General features: G+C 52.8%; 1 protein-coding gene across 1 annotated transcript; it reads right to left on the minus strand.

Annotated features, from left to right (window-relative positions):
- Positions 1–383: 383 nt before the first annotated feature.
- LOC134149725 (capping protein, Arp2/3 and myosin-I linker protein 2-like) lies at positions 384–27,936 on the minus strand. The gene is given in 34 exon segments (XM_062592933.1): positions 384–550; positions 851–1,168; positions 1,596–1,667; positions 1,941–1,977; positions 2,325–2,444; positions 2,788–3,184; positions 3,734–3,837; positions 4,150–4,204; positions 4,287–4,462; positions 4,765–4,878; positions 5,480–5,575; positions 5,650–5,743; positions 6,679–6,747; positions 7,604–7,776; positions 7,945–8,002; positions 8,390–8,486; positions 13,815–13,896; positions 14,170–14,239; positions 14,595–14,699; positions 14,846–14,922; positions 15,310–15,387; positions 15,953–16,062; positions 16,527–16,613; positions 17,030–17,124; positions 17,958–18,046; positions 18,135–18,210; positions 19,631–19,716; positions 20,566–20,636; positions 21,898–21,995; positions 22,284–22,405; positions 24,486–24,545; positions 24,978–25,028; positions 25,560–25,651; positions 27,897–27,936. Coding segments are annotated over 34 exon segments (3,636 nt in total).

The raw sequence follows: 27,936 nt of genomic DNA on the forward strand, positions 1-27,936 counted from the left end.
AGGAAGCACTGCGAAAGGGAAAAGGGGATGGATGGACGTTGGGGGCTTTTGCCCTGCTCTGTTGATCTGTTCAAGGAAGGCGCTGGAGGCCATGTTCCCATATGCATTGCTGTTGTATCACCTGCATCCCAAAGTAAGCTCAGCCCCTTGGGGCTGCACCAGAGGGCAAGAGTTTGTGCTGCCAGGGTGAAGCCATCCCCTCCCTCCTGTTGTCTTCCTGTCTGTCCTGCAGATGAGCCAGGGCAGTAGGGCTTTTGCTAGGCCTTTGTCATGGGCTGTGCCTGTCTGGCTGAGTCATCCTCAGCTGCTGAGTGCTTTATTGAATGGGAGTGATGAGGACCTCCTCTACCCTGAGACAAACCCAGCTGCACAGACTGTGGCCTTCAGGGCTGGGTGCTTCTGTTCCCCAGCACCTGGGGCTCCTGCTCTGGCCTTGACTTATGCTCCAGCTCCATCAGGCTCTCTGATTCCCTGAGCTGGTCCTTGTGGATGGAGACAGCTCTGCGGTTGGTCCCGCTCGGCACAACCAGCCCCAGAGCCAAGTGATTGTCTGGAAAAAACAGGGGGAACTGCTGGCTGGGGAGACAGTCCCTGCCGCAGGCATGTCCTGTGATTCCTCCCCAGCAGCCCTGTCAGGGTGTCCTGGGAGAGCCTATGGGGCACATCAGGGCCAGGCAGAGAAGGGAACCAGCGTTTTTAGGTTTTGAATCCATTTCCTCCCTAGAGGAGGATGGCTCAAAGCTCAATTTTCAGCTGGCCTCTATCCCCAAATTCCCACAGCACTGGCTGCCTCTGCTGTGAATGGGCTAGCCCCTCTTTACGGTCCTTTCTGTGGCTTGTATGCCCATACCTTCAGCATCAGGAGGTGCTGGCAGGCTCAGTGGAGTGGTGCTGGTGCCCGACTCCCCATAGTGGCTGACCCTCTGCAGCAGCGCTGTTGGTGTGCTCCTCCCAAGCCATGACAGGCTGCTGCTCCATCCCTCTTGGCCTGCTGGCTCCAGCTGCCTGCTCTGTTTGGGGATGGGGAGGGAGTGCCAGGGCAGGTCTGAGCTCTTCCCCTTCAGCTCTGTGTTCAGCTGCTTCTCCAGAACTTTCCAGGCTGGCCTGGAAGCAGCAGAACCTATGCTGGCCTCCATCATGTTGGCCGGGCTGCTCCGTAAGGATGTGTCTGTGGGAAAGGCAGGGCAGAGCCATGGTTATCCCACGTGTAGGGTTTTCCCCCAGAGTCTGGCTCTGAGGAGGGCTGGGCAACTCTAAAGTGCTGGCTGTCAGCCTGCACCTACCCAAGGGACACAGGACATAGGTGGGCTTTGGTCCCCAGGGCCAGCAGCAGGACAGCAGCTTGGGCTGATGTCTCTGTCCATGTATGCAACAAAGGGAGAATGGCTGGATTTCCTTCTACTACGGCCAGATCAGTACCCTGAGCAGGGTGTCTGTGCCCACCGGCTGGAGCAGTGGTACATGTTGACTCCAGTGTGCTGGCCCCATAGAGCGCTGCTGGATGCTAACAGTGGGAAAGACTTAACTCCCCCCACTGGCCAATCCTCTGCCCCTGGCAACTTGTGCACGTCCACCTGTGCCCACAGCTGACCTACCTGTGGACATGGAGTGTGTGCGCGCCTTCAGGGAGGGTGGTGGTGAGTCTGCTGAGCTGTCCACAATGTCCCCTGCAAGCACAGGTCATTGGTCAGCAACAGTGTGCTGAGTGGGTCACCCCCATGCCATTAGCACCCAGTGAGGTGATTAAAGCACAGGGTAAAGCAGCCCTGAGTGAAACTGGTGATGCTTGGCCCAGTTCCTGCTAGCTGTGTGCCATGGGATGTGGGGGCTGGCCTTGCTGTGAAACATGCATCCAGGAGCCCATGGGGTCCTAAGGATGCCCAGTTGTGCCACCCTCGGTGAGGGTCAGGGCAGATGGGGGGCAGGACACAGCACCTCACTATCTGAACCAGCTTTCTTGATCTCGCTGTCTTTGCTCTGCAAGAGAAAGAAATCTGGTGAGGTAGCGGTGGGATTGCAGCACCAGGGCTGATGGGCCTGTGACCAGCAGTGTGCTGCCAGAGCTTGAGGGGAGGAGCATGCGTGGCATGGATGCATGCTGGTGAAGAACGTACAGATGGCTAGACACCTTCCATGATCCATGCACTGCTTCCCTTGCAGAGGGTTAGGGGACAGAGGCTACGGGCAGTGATGACAGACCTGTATGCTGTCAGGTCTGGCCTGGGCAGGGGAATGAGACTGGGGCCTGAGTCACCTTGTCCCATGGGCCACCATCTCCACCTCCCTGGGTGCAGGATGTGTCCCTAAAGAAGAGCCGATCCCACCTGCTGCTTCTTGCCCTCGGTGGCCAGGCCCTTTGTGACACCCATGCGGTGGAGTTTGATGTGCACACGTTGCTCGAAGGAATTGGGAAGCTCCCTGTCATTCTTCTCCAGGTGCCTCTTCTGCAGGAAAGACACAGCCATGCCAGGATGTGTGGTGAGAGAGGCAGCACTCCTCACAGGACCAGCAGCACTAACCTGATGGCCTGCTGAGTGCATGGTCCCCCAACCCTAGTTGTACCCTATGGTTACTGAGGCAAGGACACAACCCAGTAGGGCCTGTCCCCAGTCATTGCTCACGGATCCCCACATCCCTGTGGTGTCCAGCCTGCTCTCCTCTCCCTCTCAGTCATGGGTGGGCTGCAGCCCTGTGCCCTGGTTCTGTCCCACAGTCCCTGATGGCATACAGCCCCAGTACCATCAGCATCCTCGGTGGCTTGCTGAGAACTGCCATGGCAGTGCTTACCTTGTCGTGCCTGACCCCAAGTGTGTCCTCATCCTCCCCGGACAGCAATATAAGTGACTGAGACTTGCCCTCCCGTGAATACTTGGGCCTGATCCTGCAGGCAGAGTCAGGAGTCTGGCTGTGCTCAGGCTCTGTCTGGGGCTCGGCAGCAAGGCTCCCCTCCTCAGACTTGCTCAGTGGCTCTCCTGCCTTGCTGGGGGGCCGTAAAATGTCACTGAGCACCGACCGTCTGCTTTTGGGGGCTGTGACACTGCCCTCAGGCTCCTTCTCACACCTTGAGCCCCGGCTGAACTTGGGCTTCTTGAATGCAAAAAAGGTCCCAATTTTCTTCTTGAGGGTGCGAGAGCTTGAAGATGCCAGAAGCGCTGATCCAGGGCAGGTCCCCTGTGCTGTGGGGCTGGGGAGAGATGAGGCATTGGGAAATGTTAGGTCAGGGCTGCCAAGGGGTTGTGTTTGACCCAAGGACCCAATGCCAGCCCCGGATGCTGGGCTCAGCCAGCCCTGGGTAGACCTGGGGAAGCTCTCACAGCATGGTTCATCTAGACCCTGGTGGATCATTCCCTCCTTGTTGTGGGACAGACCCCCACAACTCTTATACAACTGTTCTCCCCCCAAAGCTTGTGGGAAGCCAGCCCTGCCTGCATCTCACCCAACAAGTGCCTTCACAATGTCCTCCTGCCAGTTTGCCCTTGAAAATGCTCTCTGAGGCCAGGCAGAGCTCTGCCCTACCAGGTGCCTAGGGTAAGAAGTGCTGTGGTGTTGTTTTCCCAAGTATCCCTTTAGCACTTGGCCCTGACCTTGAGCCAGCAATGTTTGCATGGCAGTGTGGATTGCAGGTGGTGGTAGTCTGCAGAAGCATGGTGCACCAGGGGACAGGAGCATGCTGGGGGTGCTGGCTGCTGGGCCAGCACTACTGAGAGGACTGTGGGCACCCACTTTCACTTACAGCAGGTCCTCTGTGATGAGCTTCTTGGTGAAGAAGTCCTCAAGGCCCTCATCCACACGGGTGATGCTCCTGTCCTCACTGTTCTCACAGGCCACAGGTTGCACCTGCAAGCAAGCATGGCCATCATCTGGGACCAGGCCTGAGCAGCAGGTGGGCAGCAGTAGGTACATCTCCCTTACCTACCACCTCCTGGGAGGCCACACAGGCAGGCAAAATTATACACCATGCATGCATATGTACATATGCGTCGCATACAGGCGTATCCTCTCCCATGCATATGCACGTGCAGACCTCTCTGCTGTGCCAGGAGGAGGTTGTGGATGCCAGTGCAAGAAAGGACCTGGAAACCCTTTGGGCTGGATGGGCTGGCACCTCCACAGACCAGGACGTCCCCTTCCCTGTTCCATGCATCTGGCCTTAAAGGCCACTCTCCCTGGCAGCACAGCCACATGGGGTGACTCCAATCTTGAGCTGCCCCATGGGAGAGAGACAACTGTGCAGCAGCCCATAAAATGTGCAGCTGAGCAAAAAGGGAAAAAGTCGTGTCACTCACTTCAGCTTGTTGAAGACATCAGTGACCATCCGGTCCAGGACAGAACCGAGGTTGAGGGGGTCCTGGAGATAGATGCGCTCTGACATGGCATTGACCAGCTGGTCCCTGACTCCCCTCTTCTGTACCATGGCCGGGCACAGGTTGTGCACTGTGTACAATATGGCTTGCATGATCGCCTGCAGCAAATCCAGAATTTAGGGGTGGGAAAAAGGAATTTTATGCATCTTTTCTATCAGAATTCAGATGTTTTCCTATTTGTCTCAGGAGATGTTGTGTACAGAGGGGACCTGAGTGATGGAAGGTGCACAGTAGGTGCTCTGCTGGAGCACACTGTGTGTCAGGCTCAGAGCAGCTGTCATCCCTTTGGCAGGACAGTCCCTGCCTCTGGGGCTTTGTCACATCTTGGGCTGAGGCTGACAAGCCTCCCATGCCACTGGTGGCTCCCTGCTTGCTGCAGTGGCTCCTAGCAGGCACCCACCTGGATTTCCTGGCCACAGGCCTGTGACACTTCCTCTGTGAGACATTCCATCTTATGCTGCAGCTTGCCGTTCTGGTATGGGGTGCTTCCTGCTTCATACAACAGAGGCAAAATCTGCAAGGGGTGGAGAGAAAGTGTGGATGAGCCTATAGCAAATTATCTTTCCTCTGCTTGGCCATGTATGGTAGGCTCAGTCCTGGTCCACAGCTGCCTTGTAGCAAAGCTCTCCTTGCATTAGCTGGGGACACCCAGGGATCTACCAGCCACACTGGACTGAAGTTGCCCCCCCCAGCCTCTCTTCATTCTTCTCCCTCTCGGTCATTCCCTGCGCACTGCCCCCAGAGTCCATTAGCTCTCCTCTCGTTGTGCCCAGACAATCTGCTCTCACATTGCTTATCTTTTCCTATCCCTTCCAGTATCTCTGCAGCATCAGCACTCTCTTCTTTAGTTAAATCTCTCTAGAGGCCTTCCCTAACCCAGGAAGCTGATGAGTAACCTCTTTCTCACCCTGTTGCAGGAATACGTACTCACCATGCACAACCATTTGTCCCTAACATTTGGAGAACAGCGCCAGGTCCCTGCAGAGCATCTTCACCATGGTATAGCCTCCAGGTGCTACCAGGAGACTTGGCAGTAAGTGGCAAAAGCCAAGATTACTCATGCTGGAGCAGAACAGCTGGCTGTACAGCCAAACATGGTGGTTTCATGTACTTGCCTGTTCAGAAGAGGTGGTCAGGATGCCCTGCTGCAGCCAGAAGGTTTGTGTGAGCAGCATGTGTCGCATTTGGTTCCTTGTCAGGCAGGGCTGGATCTGCAGCATGTAAATAACCCCGTGAGGAGGCATCTTTGGCACCCCAGCCCATCTCCCCCAGCCCCCAGCCCCACCTTGTGCACTGCCTCCTCTGTTTTCTCAGGGTTGCTCCGATACACCTGCACCACATCATTCATTGGCAGGGGCATAGACTTGAGGGTGTAGTTCCTGTGAGGCAATGGCACAGGTGAACATCAGGACAGTGGCACTACCAGCCCCTTTGCTGCAAGCAAGCATCTACATGGCATCTCCTGCCTTGCAGTGGCAGAGACCCTGGCACATCAGCCTCACGGTTTTATCTCCACCATGAAACACCTGTGTGGGGAAAGCATTTTCATGATGACAGGGCTTGTGGGGATGGCTAAGCTCGAGCAGATGAGTAAACTCCCCAGGGTCACAGTGGCTGCCTGTCTGTACTCTCTGGCCACTCAGACTGAGACCCTCTCGACTCAAACCACTGGAGCCCCTATAGTGTTTTGCCTCCCTGTGCATCTGCATGGCCATGTATGAGACCCCACAGTGGTCTCAGTAAATGAACATTTATCTTCCATCTTTTGTGGGCAGGAGGAAGCAGAGTGCCAGATCCCCACAAAAAACAACCTATGCCTGAGCAGATCACACTGTGCTGACCGTACGCTGACTTTGGTATGGTTCAGAGTGACAAAACTCTGTGCTTGGTTTGGATAGAGATCCTCAGCACTCCTGATGTAGGCTCTCAGCTCTGGTGGGTACCACAGCTTAGGAGCAAGACTTTTCTCCATGGCTGTAAAACTTGTCCCTCTTCCTCTTAAGTGATCCATGGTGCTGGAAGGGGGAAATGTGGGCCACAGCCAGCCTTGGGGCTCTGAAGCAACAGAGATGACTAATGAAGATGATGTCAACAGGTGCGTTGTGGGTTGCTTTGCTAGCTGCAAGGCCAGGGCCGTGTAGTGACTACACTGTATGGAAACTCCCCTAAGCACTGTTTCCAACCCACTGGCTCTGAGTGAGATACCCTTTCTGCATTTAGTGGGAAGAGGGCTTGGGAATGGTGATGTCCTGGTGCTAGAGTCTCTTGTGCATGGTGGTAGCAGGGCAGGTCAACCAAACAACCCCCTCTCTACCTCTCCAAGGCTTGAGCCACCTCCAGGAGTCCGTGGCCAGTTGTGTTGTTCCTGTCCCAAACCACGGTCCTGCAAAGAGTACAAGAGTGAGTCCTCTCCAGACCAAAACAGTAGCCTATGTCAGCTCACCAAATGGGACACCAACCTACTCTCCAGCTAGGAACTGATAGCTGGCATAGAGGGCAGGTGTCTGGCTGCCAGGAACAGGCGGGGCCATGACAAGCTATGCCTGTCCTGCTAGGTGCCAGGAAGCCTCAGCCAAGCTGACCCCACAAACCAGGAGGCAGGGAAATGGGGTTAAAAATCTTAACCTCATGATTCAAAAGCTAAACTTTTCTCCTGCAGATGGCTGCAAAGCAGCTGGATGTCTGGAGGGGATGCACAGCAGGGCAGCCTTACTCAGACAGGCATCACTCTGCTGGCAGGGGCAGAAGTCCCACAGAGGAATGTCTGCAGCTGACAGACCTTTCCCAGCTCCCTCTCTCCACCAGAAACTTTTACCTTTCCTTTTCAGGAATAATTTGGTAAAAAAGTGACATTTTAGGGACAAGAAACTGCTCTCTGCCATCTCTTGCCTAGGGCACTGATAACAAAGCATGGATGAATAATGAGCACAAGGCTCCAGCTCCAGCACTCTGAACTTCATGGGAGCCTGGAAAAGAGCTGGCAAGTGCTGGTGTGGAGCTGCCATGCAGAGGAAGAGATTTAACTACTCTCCTTCCTTTCACATGTCCTGTGTCAGCACCAGCAGCTGACTGCCAAGAGAGATATGGTCACAGCATTCAGCTGCTTGCTGGGACTGGCAGGGTTGCATCTGTGGTGCCAAGGAGCTGCAATAAGCCTCTTTCAGTAATATCAGTATCATGAGGACTATTGTTTCAAGACCACCTGCCACAATGTGAGAAGGATGCACTTCCCATGCTACCTGAGCTTTGTGTTGATTTGCAGGGCTTTGGCTAGCATCTTGGCACCGGTGTCTCCCATGGCATTGCTGCTGATGTCCAGAGCAATGAGACTGGTGTTACAGCCCAGGGCACTGAGCAGGACATTGGTTCCCAGCTTGAGGCGTGACTCAGCCACTGACAGGGACTGGAAAGTCTGAAAGGGGGAAGAGGAGGGAGAGATGTGTCTGTCATGCCAAATTGGACAGCATCCCTGGAGCGGAGTCTGCACAGAGCCCTAGGGTCATGGCGGTTGATGAGAGGCAGGGCACAGGCAGGATGGCTGGGGCAAGTAAGGGCCCCTGGTGCAGCAGGAGGTACCTACACAGTCATCCTCTTGGGTAATCTGGACAACACGGTGCAGGACATCCACCAGCCCATCTCTGCAGGAGAGGCAGATAGTTACACATGCATCCCAGCATCACTTCCCCCAGAACAGCAAGAACAGCTGGGAAAGCTCAATCCTTCTGCCTTTGCCCAAAACCACCACACATCTGTCAGCCTCCTTCCTGACTCCTACCTATGTTTCAAGAGGCTGTGACCTGTGTCTGTGACGCCTGCCCTCCAGCACAGACTGGGTCAGGAGCAGGTGACAGTCCCCCCATGAGTCCCTGGTATAGTAGAGCAAGCAGGCCTTTGAAGGAAGACGAGGCAATTCCTTGCATTCCCGATTGGCCCAAGGCTCAGATGGAGAGAGAGAGAGAAGTGAGGCAGGTGCATGGTGCTAGAGCAGCCACTGGCCTGAAGACAATGCCACAGGTTGCACTTACTTAGATTTGATGTTAAAGTTATTCCCCAAAGAGACATGGCTAATGGACTTGCTTCTGCCAATGGACAGCACCAGCATCACCATATCAGAGTCAAAACCTATGAGAGATGAGTGCAGCCATGAGACACCCAGTAGGATGCTCTGAGCAGTCCAGACCACAAAAGCTGGACCAAGGTGATTGTGTGGCCTACAAAGGGCAACCCACAGACCTGCCATACTGCCCCTGCAGGCTGGCAGAGGGGAATCCCAGGCAGACCCTGAATGTCTTCATCCTCTTCATGGCTCTCCCACGGAGGGCAAAGACCTATTCATCTGCCCCTGAGAGGGCAGGTAAAACCAGGGGCTGAGAGGAGTCTCACCCAGCAAATAAATATCCCCTGTGAGAGTCTTGCGATTTGGAACTAGGGTGGCAAGGCTGTGCTGAGCTGCAGGGAGCACTTATGGCACTTATGGGGCTACAGAGGAATTGCTTTCTGCTGCCCTCCCCCCTCAGCCCTGTCCCAGAATGCACCCAGACATCCTTCCTGTAGTTAGGGCCTGTACCCCCATTCTCATGATTACAGCTTTCCCAGGAAAATTCAGCAAGCAAAGGTTATATCCTATCGACAGCAAAACACAGAGTATCCCCATACTGCCACTCTGGTGATCCCCAGAAACTGGGAAGGAGGTCAGCAGGACTCCAAGGGACTGGTGAACCCCAACGCCTACAGAGGAGGTCAGCAGGTTCCCAAGTGGCTAGAGTGTGGCTTATGGCCCGGCTGCTGCACATGTATCTGGGCAGGGACCTCTCACCCCATTACTCCACCGTCCCAGGGCAAGGGGCACCCAAGACCTACCAGGCAAAGCCCAAGACAACATAACTCCAAGAGGAGTTTTCTCCAGCCCACTACCACAGATTTGTCCTTGACTGCCTTTGCACACACAGAGTGATGGAGCTGTGGCCAGGGAAGGGCCCTCCCTGGCATCGTCATCCTCCATGCAACCCCCATCCAACACAGCAGAGAAATCAGTGGCATGCCAATATGCTTTAAGAGTCCTTGATCTTTGCAAAACGGGTACTGCATTGGCTGTGACCAATGTTTTAGGGGCATCTGTCTTTCCCTCTTCTTTTTTTAATTTTTAACTGGAGCACAATGGAGCAAACAATTGCTGTTATTAAGTGACCACTGCAAAGTCTGTGGTGCTGAGATATTAGCTGGAGGACTACTGGACTGCATGCAGCTCTTAGGCACTCACTATCCCTCCAGCACAGAGTTTCTATTTGGGGAAAAACAAAATAAAACTACATTTTGGAAAAGGTTGGCTAGAGATTTTTGGAAGGCAGCAAGTTTTTGGAGCATTTGTGAGTCAGGGAAGCCATGAGCTGATTTTGCACAAGTTTCTGAATGACTGTAGAACACGTCAGCTTTCCTAGAGTGATCCAGCTATAGAGGCACTGCATGATATACTGTGAGATCTTTGTGAGGCCAGTTTAAGATATTACAAGGACTTGCAGGTGGAATTAAAAAGGCTGTAGAACTGATGCTTGCAATAAGTAGGATTGCTCTCTCGCAACCCTGTGGCTTCAGAGGCTGTGGCAGGCTGAGGTTAGACGGGGCAGGGATCCTGTCAGGGACTGAAAGAGTTTCAGCTCAGACAAAGCTTTTAAACATCTTGGTTAATTTCAAAACTCGAGCTTGCAATGTTAGATTACTTTGAATTAAGTGAACTGTAGAAGTTTGTGGCAAGAAAGATGTGAAATGAGAATTATACAGAGCCTGAGGAAAGAGAAGTCAGTAGCCAAATAAGTTATCCCGCATCCTGTGATGAAGATGCTATCCTTCAGCTGAGTCTTGATCGGATCCATCCCATTCCCCAGCACAGATGGAGGAGGATTGCCCTTCTGTTAGTGATACTGGGGCACACATAAGCCCTGGCTGCTGCTGGAAAAGAGCCCGGGTCCTGGTTACCTGCTCCACTTAAAGGAAAGCTACCTGGGGAGCTGAAGGCTCAGAGTACATGCCCTGCCACGGGGCTCTCAAAAGCTGCAGCTTTTGCATGGTCATCATCTCCTGTCATTCCCTGTGCCAGTCAAAGAAACTGTGGTGCAAATAACCCAGTCAGATCTCCCACAGAATCACAGAACCATTGGCTCTAGGTGACCCTGCTTGAGCAGGGAGGTTGGACCAGATGATCTCTAGAGGTCTCTTCCTACCTTACTGATCCTGTGATTTTATGTAAGCTGATGAAGCGCAGGCTGGATGAGCAACCAATGAGGTTGGCCTTTGGCCTTCTTGGCCACAAGGACACATTGCTGGCTCATAGTCAGCTTGTCATCTACCTGCACTCTCAGGTCCTTCTCTGCAGAGCTGCTTTCCAGTAGGTCAGCTCCCAGCTCATACTGGTGCCTAGGGTTATTTCTCCCTAGGTGCAGGACTCTGCACTTGCCCCTGTTGAACCTCAGGAGGTTCCTCCCTGCCCAACTCTCCAGCCTGTCCAGGTCTCTCTGAAGGGCAGCACAGCCCTCAGGTGTATCAGCCACTCCTCCCAGCTTGGTATCATCAGCAAACTTGCTGAGGAGGCACTGTGTCCCTTCATCCAGGTCATTGATGAACAAGTTGAACAGGATGGGACCCAGTACTGAGCCCTGGGGGACGCCACTAGCCACAGGCCTCCAACTAGACTCTGTGTCACTAAGCACAACCCTCTGAGCTCTGCCATTCAGCCAGTTCTCAACCCACCTCACTGTCCAGTCATCTAACCCACACTTCCTGAGCTTGCCTAGGAGGATGTTATGGGAGACAGTGTCAAAAGCCTTGCTCAAGTCAAGGTATGCAACGTCCACTACTCTCCCCTCATTTACCCAGGCAGTCATTCCATCAGAGAAGGCTATCAGGTTGGTGAAGCAGGATTTCCCTTTGGTGAATCCATGCTGACTACTCCTGATCACCTTCTTTTCCTCCATATGCTTACAGATGACATCCAGAATGAGCTGTTCCATCACCTTCCCAGGGATGGAGGTGAGTCTGACTGGCTTGTAGTTGCCTGGGTCCTCCATCTTGCCCTTCTTGAAGACTGGAGTGACAATGGCTTTCTTCCAGTCCTCAGGCACCTCTCCGGTTCTCCATGACTTTTCAAAGATGATGGAGAGAGGCCTGGCAACAATGTCCGCTAGCTCCCTTAGTACTCCTGGGTGCATCCCATCAGGGCCCATGGATTTGTGGATGTCAAGCTTGCCCAGAAGATCTCTAATCCTATCCTCCTCAACCAAAGAAAAGTCTTCCTTTCTCCAGACTTTCTCCCTTACGTCCAGGATCCAGGATTCTTGAGGGCTGCTCTTAGCAGTGAAGACTGAAGGAAAGAAGGCATTCAGTAACTGCCTTCTCTGTATCCTTCATCACCAGGGCCTCCACCCCATTCAGCAGTGGGCCCACATTTTCCCTAGTCCTCCTCTCGTTACTGATGTATTTGAAGAAGCCCTTCCTGTTGTCATTAACATCCCCTGCCAGGCTCAATTCCAAATGGGCCTTAGCGTTCCTCACCGCATCTCTACATACGCTGACTGCATTCCTAAAATTCTCCCAAGTAGCCTGTCCCCTCTTCCACATTCTGTGTACTTTCTCCTTCTGTCTGAATTTGGCCAAGAGCTCCTTGCTCATCCCTGCAGGTCTCCTGCCCCGTTTGCTGCACTTCTTACTCATACGGATGCACCGCTCTTGAGCTTGGAGGAAGTGATGTTTGAATACTAGCCAGCTCCCCTGGACCCCCCTTTCCTTCTAAGGCCTTAATACATGAGATTCCTCCAAGTAGGTCTCTGAAGAGCCCAAAGTCTGCTTTCCTGGATGAGATACATATGAGGACATTATGGGAGACAGTGTCAAAAGTTTTACTGAAGTCAAAGGAGACAACATCCACTGCTCTCCCTTCATCTGCGAGGCAGTCATTCCACCCTAGAAGGCTTTCAGGTTGCTTAAGCATGATTTCCCCCTTTGTGAATCCATGCTGACTACTCGTGATCACCTTCTTATCCTTTACAATGCTTGGAAGTAGTATTCAGGATTAGCTGCCGCAGCACCTTTCCAGAGATTGAGGCAAAGCTGACTGGCCAGAAGTTCCCTCCTTCTTGCCCTTTTTGAAGACTGGAGTGGCATTTGTTTTCTTCCAGTCCTCAGATACCTCTCCTGATCACCATGACCTTTCAAAGATGATTGAGAGTGGCCTTGCAATGACATCAGCCAGCTCCCTCAGCACTCATGGGTGCATCCCGTTAGGACCCATGGACTTGTGTATGTCCACATTTGGTGAGATGCCCTGTGTCATGTGACAAAGTTAGCTGGTAAGTCGAGGCAGGCTTGATCTCTCCAGAGTGTTTCAAGAAATATTGGAGAAACTGCACTTGACTCTCTGTAGGCTCAGCAGCAAGCACAGAAGGAGCCAATGCCACACAGGCCCAATACTGCCTTGGCTCCACCAAGTGTCCAGCTAAACTAGTCACCACTTTTGAAGCCCAGAACTGAATTCTTGTTACACATTTCCCCAATAATTTTGCCATTTAACTAACTGATCCTGATGAAGTGCAGGAATTAAACTGCAATGGGTACATGGAAAATGAGCACTCATATATTTTTAACATGAGTCTGATGTTGCGTGGTTGAAATTACAAGAAGGCAGACCTGTACAGGGAAGAATGTCATGGACATGAGAGGTGAGGGCCACTGTTGCTGGCCAGAATTGGATGCAATGATGGAAAAGGTCTGGTGCATTAGGAGACTGCTGGATAGCAGGAAGGAGATCATTGTGGGGAAGAAGAGCACAAACAAGTCTTTTCCTGTCTTGGGGAAGGCGTGTAGGTTTTGTTTTTAGGGTAGAAAGACAAAAATCTCAGAGAAGTGATAATTTGCCTCGGAGGAATCCACTCCAGGTGTTTGGGTACTCACATCCTTGTGGAACACTGGTATGACTTGGTTGTCCTTTTGTACTTTGTCCACTAAACCTTTAGCTTAGATGCTTGCATAGCCTGTACTGTTGTGGCTGCTGCTAGTGAAAGACTAAGCACAGTCTAATTTTGTGTTAAGCAGCATGGTCAAAAGGTAGACAAGCATAGAAGGCGCAGCCGTAGTTCAAGGTGGGGGATTTCACAGCCTTCTGCTGAGACAAAGCTCTGGACACCGTGTGGGCACCAGAAAGTGGGTATACTTTGAGCCTAGTATAGGTGTGCAGTCATAGGCAGGCAAGGGCAACAGGTCAGCTATGGCTCAAGAGTGCAAAGAGTATCTCTGACAGCCTGATGTGACCCTGCTCAACTCTCCAAAGCTGCTCCATCTCCCCAGGATACTTCTACAAGCTTAGGAGATGCTGGGTCTAACTCAGCCTCTGCCAAACACCCTGAGGCAATTGTGCCCACAGGTGGAGGAGATTGCACTCCCAGATAAGGAAAAATGACCTACCGTTATCAGACAAATCCAGGTCACTGATGGAATTGGCATCAGAGATGAGATCCTGGATGACTTGGGCCCCCGCTGACCTCAGCTTGAAATAAACAGAAACATGTCAGTATATGGGAAGGTGCCAAGCCCTGCAAATATAAGCCTGCTGTCAGGAAGGTCACCTCAGCCCCATGGTAGTTGGGGATGGATCTTCCCATATGGGAATGAGCACCTGCCTCCTCTGCCATGGCCTCTTCCCCTCAGGGATGCACACCCCTAGGTATACAATATGATACCCTGACTGGAGACTGTGCCTCTAGCGCTGCTGGGCTCATACAACTCACGGCTGCTCACTCTACACAGGCTGCCCCCTCACCTCACAGCTGCTGAGATCCAGGTGAAGGTCACTGATGCAACTGTTGTACGCCAGTCCTTGCAGCAAAGCCCTGGAAAAGCCACCAAAGCCATTGGCTAGAGCAGTGTGGGTGCCAGACACCTGTCATAGGGCACCCTCTGTGGGCTGCCGAGTGGGACAAGAAGGATAGGGAAAGGGTTGTTTCCCAGCATGCAGAGCTCTGTATTTTGCCACTCTTATCCAGCATCCTCATCTGTCCCCTCTAACTTCAAAGTCCTAAGCCATGTCCCACTGGACAAGGCTCACCCATAATCTGCTTCCATTGGCAGACCCAGAGCCTCTCCATCACCCTGCTGAGCCTCTACAGGGGTAACAGGGGTGGCTCAGGCCCTGGAGCTGGACTCTGAGTGGCTGGATGTCTTGCCAGCATGCTGCTCCCATCTTACCTTACAACATCTGGAGGCAACTTTGTACCTGCCAGTGAAACATGCCTGAGGGCACAGGCCTTGCTGAAAAATTGCTTGATGGCAGGAGAGACATCTTTCACCCTCCTGAAAGGAAAAGCACAAAATAGCATCATCTTCTGTGCATGCCTATAGCTGGCACTGGCTGCCCACTGCCTCAGGAGGTGCCAGGCAGTCACTGGGCCATGATGAGCCATGGCACAGATTCCCTCCCTTTCATGTGCTGGGCTTACTTGTGTGAGTACACATTTTTGGAAAGATCCAGATGGGCAAGGCTGGTGCAGCATCCATGGGTCAGTGCTCCAAAGAGCTGCAGGAGGGAGTAAGTTGAGATAGGTCAAAGATCCAGCTAGCGCCATGGCACCTCATGCATGCCAGATGAGAAGAGACAGTGTGGGAGACCCTAAGGTAGGAGGTCTGCCCATGCTTGGGCTGCCAGCTACCACCATTGCTCCCAGCTCTCTTCTTCCTCCTGCTGAAGCTGGTGTCTCCCAGCCCACGGGATGCAGGACAATGTATTGCTGAGCTGGCTGCCATCATACCCCTCTGACCCAACAAGTTTCCTGGCCCTGGGCCTATGCAGCCCCATGCCACATAGGATGCAAGTAATGGGGCTGGGGACACCTGTTGGGGTGTGGCACAGCTTCTGGAGCTGGGCACTGATAACTATCTGGGGTCCCCCTGCTTGCGTACTCACGATGTCTAAAGAGCAGTCAGTGCCAGACAGGCTGAGGTGAGAGAGTGAGTCGCACTGGCAGAGGAGGTTCTGCAAACTCTGTCAGGAGAGAGGATTCAGTAGCTCATCCAGCACCCCTGGTATCCACCTTGGGTACCCTCTGACTCCCCATTCCGCAAGAATCCCAGCCAATCTGGCCAACTTCCTTCCTTCTAACTAGGGAGCAGAACTGAAGATGGTGATGAATCACACAGTGACCCACACTGCATGCATGGGCCATTCGGTGCCTGGGGTGTCTCCTTGCTCAAGATGCCATCTCCGATCCTCACGTGAGGACGGGGAGGTGTCTCCACAGCAGAGTCCCACAGCTGCTGTCAGATAGGCAGGAAGATGTCACAGCCATGGCTTTCCAGAGAGCCAAGCACCTCTGCGCAAATGCACCCGGGGATGCCAAGCACCTTGGTTTCAGACCCTCCAGCAACAGCCACTTCTGAGTGCCTGGGCCACACGCAGAGATCAGCTTCTGAATGAACCAAGGCAAGCTCTCTCAATTCTCTCCTAAAAGCAGCAAGGCCACCAGAGGAAGAGGTGCCCCCCATGTGTGCAGGAGACAGTCCATCCTACAATGTCAGAGCATTGACCCTTCTCAGCCCATAGCACTCACACTAGTGTCATCCATGGCCAGGATGCTGGGGTTCCTGGAGAGGTCCAAGTGCTGGAGGGAAGAGCGGATGGCTTCGTTAGCTGCTAGGGCCTGGCATAATGTGTTCGTTCCTGCTTGAGGGTAGGCCAAAGAAACAGATGCCCACGGATCTTGGACAGAGTGCATCCCTGCACTGTGGAGAGCCATGGAGCAGAAGAAGGGGCAATTTCCTATGTCCAGGGCAGCAGGACATTGTGTTCTTGGACATATCCTGTGCATGGCATCCCTGGGGGACTGTTCCTTCTCCTCATCCCGTGCACCCAAGTATGCTATGCCCAGCCAGGCTTTGCAACATCATTTTGGAGACATTTTATTTGCAGCCAGTGGTGAAGCTGCTTCTGGGCAGAGTGTGCCATTCTCCGAGATGCCTCATCAAGGGCACATGGCCCCAGCCCACCCATGCCATCCCCTCTGGGAGATTCTTTGATGTCAGCCTGGCCCCGCTGAGCCATAAATGCTGTGGACAGAGTCAGTCTGACTGGCCTCCTCACCGAGACCTGAAGGGGGCGGAGGGAATATTGTCTCAGGGCTGTACCTTTAGCAGTGAGTGATGTCCTGGCCAAGTTGAGGCTCTGCAGGCCCTTGGGCCTCTTCTCAAAGTGCCGGCTGAAGGCAATTATCCCTGATGGAAGAGTAGAAAGCCCTGAGCAGCCGTGACAGCGCAAATGGAGGTCTGGGTGCCTCCGCCACCCTTAAGTATTGTCCCCACAGTGCAGGCCAACAAGGACAGCTCTCTGAGCTGCTTGCTGCAGGCACAGAAACAGTGATGAGTGGCTTGGGCTGCCTTGCAAGTGCAGAAGGAGGCCATGGGTTGCTCCACGTGCTCGTCATCAGGCTACACAGGGAATTAGGGGTTGAGAATGGAGCCAGCCCCTTCCTGTTGCTTTCCCCATAGGCACGTCCAGGCAGGGAGCTGCTTTGCCCAGCTGCCAATGGGATACAGAGTTGGGGAAAGAGATGAAGGGAAGGCCCAGGACAGGAGAAAAATAGCAGTTTGCATGAGCTTAAACACATCTGCTACTGTGGGGTGTGGGGTACCTCTGTCTTCCAGCTGGTTGCCAGCAAGATTGACAGTGTGCAGCACAGAGTCAGGATGTCTGCTGAGTGCCTGGGCCATCCTCTAAGCGAAGTCACTGCAGAAAGAAGGGCTATGTGTCTGACAAAGGTACAGGCACCATTGAGAGGCATGGCTGCCCACTTTGTAGCCATGTGGGGATGCAGCACTGGCTCCTACGAGGATGACAGGCTCCATCCAAAAGCAAAGCCTCACCAAGGCTGCAGCCAGGTCTGCTGGCCTCCAGGCTGTGGGAAGGATGCTGTTCAGTGGGCTCTCACCCTGTCCAAGCTATGTGGCATCAGCACCCCAGTTGCAGGGACATCCAGCTCTGGCATGGGAGTGAGCTGGCCTACGCTGCACTATGCATGCAATGTGAGCTGGGCAGGGCTGCTAAGATCCTGCTCAGCACCATGCCAGGGCTCTGCATCCTCCTGACAACACTGGCAGTCCAGCTCTGCTGTCTTCTACCCATGCAGGGCAGGCTGCAGGGCCTGTGTATACTTTAATATTTCAGTGACCTTATTAAGGAGCCCCACCAGTCCTAAACTGGGAATCCCTCTGACATCCTTAGATCCCTCAGCCACTTTAATGAAGGTGCAAGCCCTGCCTCCAGCACAAATCAGTGCTTCAGCACCTGTGAGGGACAAGCATTCCCCCTCCTCCAGCCTCCAATTTACAAGGCAGGAGTTTGTCCTGTTAGATGCGGGTTGACATGGCTCAAATGCTTTACCTATGGATTCAAGTCTGACCAAAACTGTTCCTGTTTTAACACTTTGAGGACATAATCAGCCAAATAGCTGGAGTAAAGATAGAGGAAGCTCCCTGTGCTGACCAGAAGAAATTATCTAGTGCTGTCCGGGATACATCAATAGTACAGAATACCCTCAGAAAAGCAGTGTATTTCCTTACGATTTTAGCCCCCTGTTTTCCAGCACCAACTCCTCCAGTGTCACTGATTTGCTGAGCATATACAGGAGTTGCTCTGAAATCTCCAGGTTCTGCAGATAAAGAAAGCCTTTCTGAGAGCCCATCCATCTCCAGGAGACACAGCTCCACCAGGACCTGTGCCACATGATGGGCACTCACCAGTCTGAAGTCCTTGCAGTAGAGCTTTGTGAACCACAGATTGAAGGACAAGGCAGCAACACGCAGTGCCACGTCTCTGCAGGGTGACAAGGACAAGGCAGTCAGGGGTCAGATTGAGGGTGGCTGCCTGACAAAGCAGCCAGTTGGGCCCCACTCATATGCACCCCTCCATGGAGCACAAGTACAACTGCCACAGGGTGCACAGCCACAACCACACAAGCATGCACAAACACAATCTCCCCAGGGCACATGCACACAACTGCTTCCTGGTGCACTGCCACAACCACCCTGGGGTGCACAGGCACAGCCACAACTGGGTGCAAAAACAGTCACCCTGGAGCATGCAAGCACAACTGCCTCCTGGTGCGCAGCCACAACAGCTTTGGTATATCCAGCCACAGCTGCCCCAGGGTATACCTCCACAAATGGGCCCAAAGTGCACAAACACAGTGTTCACCAGAGCAGGACTGAGCAGTCAGGCTAAGGCATTTTTGGAGAAGGCCTGTGAGTTTAAAGCACCTCACAAACAGAGCTCAGTTTTACCAGATTGTTCCCGTGAAAAGAAAATCAATCAAAAATTTGGATGTCCCCATCAGAATGTCCATTTTTGTTTAAAATTCATCTTCATTTAAGGAACAGTGCATGTTATGCTTGACTGAACAGAAAGTTTCTTTCTGACTTTCTGGTCCAAAGAAATATCCAAAAAATGTCCCCATTCAGGTGGACCAAACACAGATCCTCTTTTCCCCCAAATGAAAAGCCCAAACCTTCTTACTATTTCCCAGTTGGTAGAGGAGAGCCTGGCCAACTACCTTCTCCGACAGATAATCCTTCACTCCTTCTTTCTAAGGTCACATCTCTGGATAGGTCTATATCTATCTAAATATGTCTAAATACATAAGTATAGAGGGATTGGAGGCCCCTGCTGATGGGAAGAGCTGCTAGGGCAACCTGAACGTAAGGCTCAGGGCACAACCTGAAATCATAGCCTCATTACAAGGCCAAAACTCTGTAACAGCAACCTGGGGTACTAGCAGGGCTGCAATCTGGAGGGGAGACAGAGAATTGCAAATTTTTGCAGCTCTTTTAGCAGAGCTGGTTGCTTTGCATAAGGAAACACCTGACAGACACGAGCTTGAAAGACCGACACAGTCTTCAGTTTTCACCTCCTTAGCTGGTTCTTAGGGTTATGTAGATGTTAAAAACAGATAGGGAAGTCTCTCTGGCCTCTTGAGACAGCCACCCGGAGGGACAGAGGTGGCTCTCAGAGGGAATTCTCCTTCTAATTTGGAGATTTCTCTGGGGAAACATCTGCCCACAGCCAGCGGGACATAAACCTACCATCCTTGGAACACATGAAGAGATAAAACCTCCAACAAGAGAATAGAAAAGCTCCTGCCATGGACAGCAAGGAAGGAGACAAGTGCTGGTGGATACAGGGCAGCATGGCTAAGGTGCTTGAGAAATGGTGTGCTCCAGGATGCACCTGGTGGGGCTGAATGACTCATCGGCTCTCCAAGTGGCTGAAATCCAGTAGGTTGAACTCCCTGCAGTCTTGGCTATGGTAGATGTTGTCCACATCCTGCCAGACAGACAGATACTCAGACAGGGCTCAGTGCCAGGTCTGGGGAAGGGCTTCGACATCTGCTAGCATGCCTGGCAAGCTGTGCTGTCAACGGAAGGAGCTGTATTTTGCCCAGAGGCTGATTCTTCGGGGACCCTTACCCAGAACCCATTTCCCATGGTTCTCAAGAGCCTAAACAGATGCTGGGAGCCTCATGCCTAAATCCAGAGCCTGAAACCTTCCTAGGGACAGAGGCAGCAAGAGCACGTGTCCCATACGGGTGCAACCCTATGTTGTAGTGGCTTCCTGACCGCTTTCACAAGGATTAGCCAGAAGAAGCCAATGAACCCCTTCTATGGTGGGGATGAGGGCCTGGAAAGATGTGAATTACAGTCACCTGGTGCCCCACAGGAGGAGGGGGACAGCCTGTGCTGCTGTGGCTGTGTCCCAACATGGCCAGTTATGCTGTCACCAGCTCTTCTCTTTGGAGATACCCATCAAGACTATGGGTTTCCAAGGGCTTTTCTTATACATCAGCCTGGGAAGCTTCCTAATCCAAGGTAACTCATCCCTCTCTACATTTCGTTCCACCACATCAAAAGAGAAGGGAGCACTCAAGCAGCGTAAAACTGTGATTTCCATCCCTGGGATGCTCCCAGCCCTCTGGGATGTTCCTTGACCTTGGCATACTCCCAGCCCTGGGAGGTAGCTGGTGCCCAAGATACTCCCAGCTCTCAGGATGCCTCTGCTGCCTGGAATGGCTGTGTGGCTGCAGAGTGGGGTGGAGGCACCAGCAAGCATCCCTCTGCCATGCCCTCTGAACAACCTGCTATGATTGTCTCCTTTCTGCAGCGTGGGTCAGCTTACCCACTGGATCTCCTCACGAAAGGTAAAGCCATTGTAATCACATAAAGCAGCATAAGTCTCTGAAAACCCACCTGCAAAGAGAAGGCAGTATTTAGGGCACTGTGAGCAGACCTCCCCAAAGGAACACTGAGGAGACATTTAGGGTAGGCAGAAAACAAAAAGTGGGAGGCAGAGGCCCTCCCTGCCCTCCTCAAAGGGGCTGCTGAGTCCTGCTCAGTCTACTGCCATCCTGAAAGGGAATGCACAACTCAGGGAGCTGAGGCAATAACTCTGCTCCCTTCACCTGATCCATGTAGGAAATCCTAGGTCCTTATTGCCTGTTCTCTCTCAGCATCCTTTTACTAAGAGGTTTTGTTTCCTTATAAACACAGTGGTTATGACCATGGACTGTAAAACTAGGCACTGGGATGGCAGAGGTGGAGCTTGGCCTGCTCTGGGAACCATACCTGGGCCACATCAGCCTGCCTGGACGTGGCATCTGGACTATATGCTGCTTTTCCCACATGTCTCCTGTATGCCTGGCCCCAACATCCTGCATCTGCAAACATCACAGCTCCAACATCAGGCAGAAGCCCTCCCCTGCACATCACTGTGGCCTCCTCATTATGATTCCTTGTGCTCTTCCTAGTTTGTCGTGCTGGGGCACAGTCCGCTTTTCCAATGTGCCCACAGACATCTCAGCTCCAAACCTGTGCCACAACTCCACAATCCTAGAGATTGACCTAGGATCCAATTTCCATGCTGTAACAACCCCCCTTGCCCCTCAGAAATGTCAGGCAAATTGCGTTGCTATGGTGGCAGCAGAGGTATGACAGGGTTATGTTCATGTAGTCGGTTTTTTAGCAACCATCTTGCTTCCCAGTTTATGTTAGTCTAACTCTTCTCCCACTAAAACCCTTGGAGCTTTTAAAGTTCCTACTCCAAATAGCTAGAACCCAGGCTTGGTGCTGCAGCAGTATCACATTAGGTAGATAAAACCCACTCTAGTTGCACACCCTCATGGGTAGACGCATCCGTGACTGTGCATCCTCACCATACAGCTATCCTGCTCCTTTCTGGGAAGCTGCAATCTCCCCAGCCTGCCAGATCGGCTCCTCACTCACACACCCTGCACCTCGTTCCTACTCTGTGAGATGGGGTACGCTGGTGGAGAGTGCAGCCTGCTGGCAGGGCTCCTACAGACATAAGCCAGTGCAGGAGCTGCCTTGCCACCAGACGTGGGGGAGCCACAAATAGCCACTGACAATGACTGTGTGGATACTGGGTTGATCTCTGAGGTATTCCAACCCTCCTGCCCCTGTCTGGTATGTGTACAGGGAGAATAGCACTTACCACAGGGCCCTTGGTTGCTCTGCAACATTTCCTCCAGGGAGTCTGTGATCCTCCGTACCCTCTCGTACAGGTTGGGGGGCGAGTTCTTGAGCAGTGCTCTGGGGGACGGACCAGGGAGCAGGCTGGGAGAAAATCATCCCCACCGCAATATATGCCTAACTATAACCCATTTGCCAGGCCCAGAGAGTGACCAAAAATATTCTTCCCGATGTGATCAGGGAACGAGGAACATTTGGCTTCCATTAGCAAGGTTTCCTCCTATTAAAAGGCCCTGTTGGACATTCAAGCTGCTTTTTGGCTCTGTCTGAGCAAAGAATGTTTTCTCCAAGGTGACATGGTCCCTCCAGTTCCTACATGTTAGTCCCTGAGGACTAGGGAACCCTTACCCAGGGGACAAATCTGGGAAGACCTTCTTAAGTGACATGGTGACATGGATGACAACTTACTCCAAATCATCAAATGACATAAGCCGGATGACATAAGAAGACATATCTGTTTCTATGACAACCTGCAGAGGCCAAAGGATGGGAAACATCTGAGAAAACTGGCAATGTGAGGCATCCCAAACCTGCAGACATGACGCTGACAGCAATTGGCCAGGCACTGCAAGGGCTACACTCTTAATGCAAGCATCCAATCTCTGTAGTTATAATTCTAGCCAGAGCACTGTAAGTGGAGGTAAGGCTGAGAACAACAGGAATTTAGGATGAAATGGAGTAAACATACTGTCATGTGCCAGACCAAGGCATTAACACCCCCTTATCCTTCCCTTGGTCCAAGTGATTAGCTTTCAAAGACACAGTAGCTTTGCTAGTGGTCTGCCCTTTTCTTACCAAGAGCTTTAGGGATTGAAATGACCAAGACAGACCCCATTTGGCATTGATTTCAGTGCCTGAACTTGCTCATCCTCAACAAAACCTCCCTCCACCCTCAGAACTGCCTCCAGATCAGCTCTGCCTCTCGCTATCCCGGCAGAGAAAAAAAAAACCCTCTTTGCCTGCACTGCTACAGCGAGCCCCTGCAAAATTGAGATGGCAGGGCCAGCAGAGCAGAAATGCCTGGGTCTGTGTACCCAACTGTCTGCCCAGGGTCCCATCTCTAGTGTAAGTGGTGGACAGCAATGTTGCATAGAAGCAGCTGGCTTGCTGCATCTGCCCATTCCCAGCTAAGGCACAGCCAGGTTGATGTGTTAAACAGCCCCTGATGGAGATTTCCCCCCTGAAATTGTCTCATCTGGTTTTGATGCTTTTTTAGCTTTTGTCTCCTACAAAAATCCCACAGCAACACATTCTCCAATTTAATTACGCACTGAAATGTAGGAGGGAGAAGACAATTATCTGCTTGGGCAGCATAAAGATGGAGCTTCTTTTCAGAGCAGGGCTCTATGTTTGACAGCAGGGCCAGTCTCTGCCTTCCCCAGCCAGGTGCTCAGACTGGCGGGTGAGTAACCACTGGAACTGTCATACAGCCTCAGGTCTGTGGTCCCAATCGAATGGTCTCAGAGACAAGCCAATGATCTGAAGTTAGCTGTTCTTCCACTTCCTTGTAAGTGCCCAGGTGATGCCGTCCTGTCCCCGAATCACTTGTCTCTGCTCGCATCCTTGGAGCATACCTCAGCAGAATGTGCCTCTCCTCCTGACACCCCCTCCCAGGATACGTGAGGCTCTAGCTCTTCCCCTAACTTTCCCACCTGTACTTCCCAGTCTGTGTGGAAGCTGTCAGCTGACACCAGGCATTTCCAGCCTCCTGATGCTATGCTGTCTGAAGGCTCATGGCTTCCTCTTCTGCTCTCTCTGCCTATCTCCTCTTTAACTCTGTGCTCCTGTTAAAGATCTCTAAGCAAAGCACAGCTCAAATACGCATCCTGCTCCTGAGAGGATTGTCTCTCTAATGTCAAGCAGCAGAAGCCCTGTTTGCAAGTCAGGGCTATCACTGCTGATGGTGCTTTAATGAGCGAAAGAGGTTAACAGGAACTGCAGCCTTGGTTTCAGCTGACATGTCCAGTTTGGGACAGTCCATTCTTCTCCTTCATGGTTTGCGCCTGCTCCATCTACCATGCATGCATGCCTTGTTGTTAAGAGGATTAACAGGGCTTAAAACACCTTCCTTCTAAATTTGGCTTTGCCTGTGTAAGCCAGTTGCAATTTATCACCTTGTCCCTGCTGAGTGGGAGGTGTCACCCAAATGCCAAGGAAGGCACGAGCTGCCTACAGCTCTCAGTAGTGATTTTGCAGCATGCATGGCCAGGTCTGCTGGAGGAGAGTGGGTGCAGACACCTGTATTCCCCTCTTAGCACCCCTGAGCGCCTCCCCTTACCTCTGGCTAGAGGGTGCTAACATGGGCGAAGCTGTAAGAGGATTTCTTTCGAGGTGGCCAAGGGATAAATATGGTGGGAAGCTCCCAAAGCTCTGCAGTGGTGACCCCAAATGTAAAACAGTGGGCAACGACTTCCCGCAGACCCTGCAGCAGGCTCCAGGCCAGGGTTTCCAAAGGGGGGGAGATGAGCAAAATGTGCCCTGGCAATCCGGGTGCCAACATGCCCCATGTGGGAATTGCCCAGGGAGGCTTTCCCAGTGAGTGCCACTCACCAGGCTGGGCTCTCGCACTGTGATCTCTTGCACCTCCAAAAAGCTGAAACTGCTGTGCACCTAGTGGGAGAGAAGGGCTGGATCAGCCTCAGTGCTGACAGAGATGCATCAGCACCCTGGACTCCAAGCTCTTTCCCATGACCCAGGGCAGTGCCCGACCACAGCTTCTTCCTGCACTTGGCCAGAGCCCTCCAGCCCCAAAATCTCAGCCTGGCTGCCAGTGTCCTGATCTGAGCTCCTTCTCCCATTTTCTATCTGACCCACCCTACCTCATGTGCCATAATGCAGCCCCTGATGCTGCTGCATGCTGGGGGCAAGCCCCACAGACTAATACTGCTCCCTGGGGCTTTCCAGACCTCCTGACCCAGGGTACCTGTGGTCACCATGCAGGACACCTGGTCCCGCACTGGGGCTGGCATCCCAAGGCAGTGAGTGGGGTCCTCCTGGGAGCAGCACGGGTCTACCATGGAGTAGAGGGACCCCAACACTTACCCTCACTGGTAGTGTCACCAGTAGCACATAGGCTCGCCAGGGGGTCAGCACCTAGGCAGGAGAAAGTAGGGTGACAGTGGGGTAACACAGGACCTGGCATCCTGTTCAGACTAGCGCCCCCCCCCCCCCAACCTCCGCCCCAGGCAACAGCCTTTCTGAAGCCCTGAAGCCCAACAGCCCACTGAAGCACTTAAGTTGCTGCCTGGGGAAACCGGGGAGAGCATAAGCTGAGAAAACTTACTGGCTAATTCACACAATGCACTCTGTAACCTGCAGTAGGGTCCATCCTGTTTTTGCCCTACAAGGTGCTGGGAGGAGGGGCAGATGTGTGCCTGGCCCTGCAAGTCCTGCACAGGCAGGGAAGATCCAGACAGACATAAATGTCTTCCATACCTCTGATGACACCATTTGCCCAGTCGGTTGGGTTTAACCACCCCCTTCAGTCCCTACTGTGTGTCTGGTTACCGCCCTATTGCACAGCCCAGCGAGGTAGATGCTGCTCCCTGTGTGCGCTGTGGGTTCGGGACCCCAATCAAGCTTAGGCTAACAGCCAAGGGGTGGAGTACTGGACCCTGAACGTACCAAGATGTAGTCATCATACTTGGGTTTCACCTGCAGCTGGACACTCTTGACCAGGAGGATCGTCTTCATCCCCAGGCAGGCGGTGATGCCCTCTGAAAAGACCAATGTCAAGTGTAACTGATCTGGCTGAAGCTAGGAGACGTGCTTAGTCCTTTACCTGTGATCTGGTGCCCAGGAGGGTGCCTGGCACAGCATGCCCAAGATGGTCCCTGTGACCCCAAACACAGCCTGAGCTCCCCAGTCCCACACCAAGAATGAGGGCTCAGGTTAAGGGGAGAGGGATGGGATCTGGATGTGCATATCCCTCTGAGGAGAAGGTCCGTGCATGGCTCCAGCTCCCCTAAACCACAGTGGTGGTTTTAGCACCACAACATCACAAACCTCCTCCTTGGCAAGGGTGGGCATCCCCAGGCAGCATGGATCTGCCATCAAGTTGTCACAGACTGAAGGCACAAAGCACTCTTCCAGGCTACTTCGAGCAGGACACAGAGATGTGGTCCTTACCATGTCTGAGCCAAGAATGGATTTGTCCTCATGATGTGCCAGTCACTTCCATATAGTACTAGCTACATGCCCTGACACCCTCCCCCCAGTTTCATCCTGTGTTCATAGTGGCAACCCCTTATGCGAGGCCATTTGAAAACTCCTGTCACCAGGCACAGGTCCTTTTCTTCAATCTGGCCATTCACCCCTTTTGGCGGAGAGGCTCTTTACTTTGTGGCCTTGCAGAAAGGAAGCAGTTGGTTTTGGTATTACACTCTCCCTCACAAACATGAACTGATTTAGCCCCACATCCCATGCACCTCCAGGAATTAGTTCTTCTCTAGCCACTTCTGAAGGTAGACACTGATGGCACCATTTGCTCTCCATGACTTTGCAGCAGTGCTGGATGCTGCATCAGACTGAGTTGTCGGTGCCTAACGGCTTTTCAGGAAAGCTGTGCACTTCCTCACAAACCTGGTTTGTATCTTGTCTGGTGCTCAGGTGATAGACACATCCACCTGCTCGTTGGCATGTGGAGCCTTGGCTACAGTTGGGAGCAAGCACAGTGCTTGGGTGCCACCAGTTTGTCCTCCACAGATATACTGCTTGGCTTTCTTGTGTGGGCTCCTTCAGGACTTCTCCCAGGGCTCACTCAGGGTTTTATTAGGATGTCTGGCCTTTGACTTCAACATAATGTGTGTTTGCCTACCCACGCTAGGATTACACTGCACGTGCTTTGGAATAGCCTTGTTCATCGGAATCTGGTACTGTGCTCCACCTGGGTCCCTGTTTCTCTTCCTTTCTTCCTGCTCTTAGTCATAGGGCCAGTGGGGAGCTCTACAGGTACCCTTCCGCCACAAGCTCCTCAGTGCCTCAGCTGAGTCCTGCCCTCTCCATGGTGCATTCAGGGAGGTATTCTGCCTTTCCATTATTTTGGAAATTTTCTTGGCCATGATGTGCACCAGCGGTCATGTGTGCTGGCCTTCCCACATTTGCAATCCTATTGCTCCTATGGTTGTTATAGGCAAGCCTAAACCCCACTCCTGTTTACTGTCTCTCATCTTGAGCTTTGTTTCACCTCTCTGCCTAGCTGCTTCTCTCCTTCTCATGATTCAGACCTTTTGCTCAGAACAGGCTGTTGTGACTAGAACTGCAACTGCCTGTTCCTTGCAAAGCGGACTAAGTTTTCACAACGACACTGCTCCCTCTGGCCCTCACTGAAGCTGCAGGTAGCCCTGTTAGCTCCCCTGCTGGCAGTGGGGACTGGTTAGCAATCCATGCCTTCCCATCACACTACAAGCAACAATGGTGGCGGTGAAGCTAGAGCCCCTTGACCTCCTGTGGTCATTTGTTTTTTCAGTCAGATCTTGGAAGTCTGGGAACTTCCCCTGAAGGCCTGGTAGTGGCTAGTCACAGTATTTCACACATCCCTTCTGATGCCTGAGAGCCCCGGCAAGGCTGTAGGCCATGCCTCCCTGCCAAGCATGGTGCCAGTCAGGCTGTCCCACGGAACAGCTGGAGATCCTCTGGCTGGTGTGGGGATCCCAAGCCTGCAGGTGTGCGTGGCACCATCCTGCACCTGAAAACCCTGCTGGTCAGTGGAAGTCTCGGCAAACCACATTCCTGATGACCCAGCCTGTTATTAGGGGATGCTTTTGGTCTAAGCAGCACCATCAAGTGAACAGGTGTTGCAGCCCCATGTCTGAGGCTCTGCTCAGATCCCCTTGAGCTGGGGTTGATAATAAACCCATGAGCAGCCCCAACAGCCCCAGTACACACGAGAGCAACAGAGCAGGACCCAGATCAGCAAGTTCCATGTGGCAGCCAAGAAGCATTGAGGTGGATAACGCTTACCTTGCAGCTCAGCAGGGATCCCTCCGGGAGACACAGCCAT

The sequence above is a fragment of the Rhea pennata genome, chromosome 21, assembly GCF_028389875.1.
Source record: "Rhea pennata isolate bPtePen1 chromosome 21, bPtePen1.pri, whole genome shotgun sequence".
Classification (NCBI taxonomy): domain Eukaryota; kingdom Metazoa; phylum Chordata; class Aves; order Rheiformes; family Rheidae; genus Rhea; species Rhea pennata.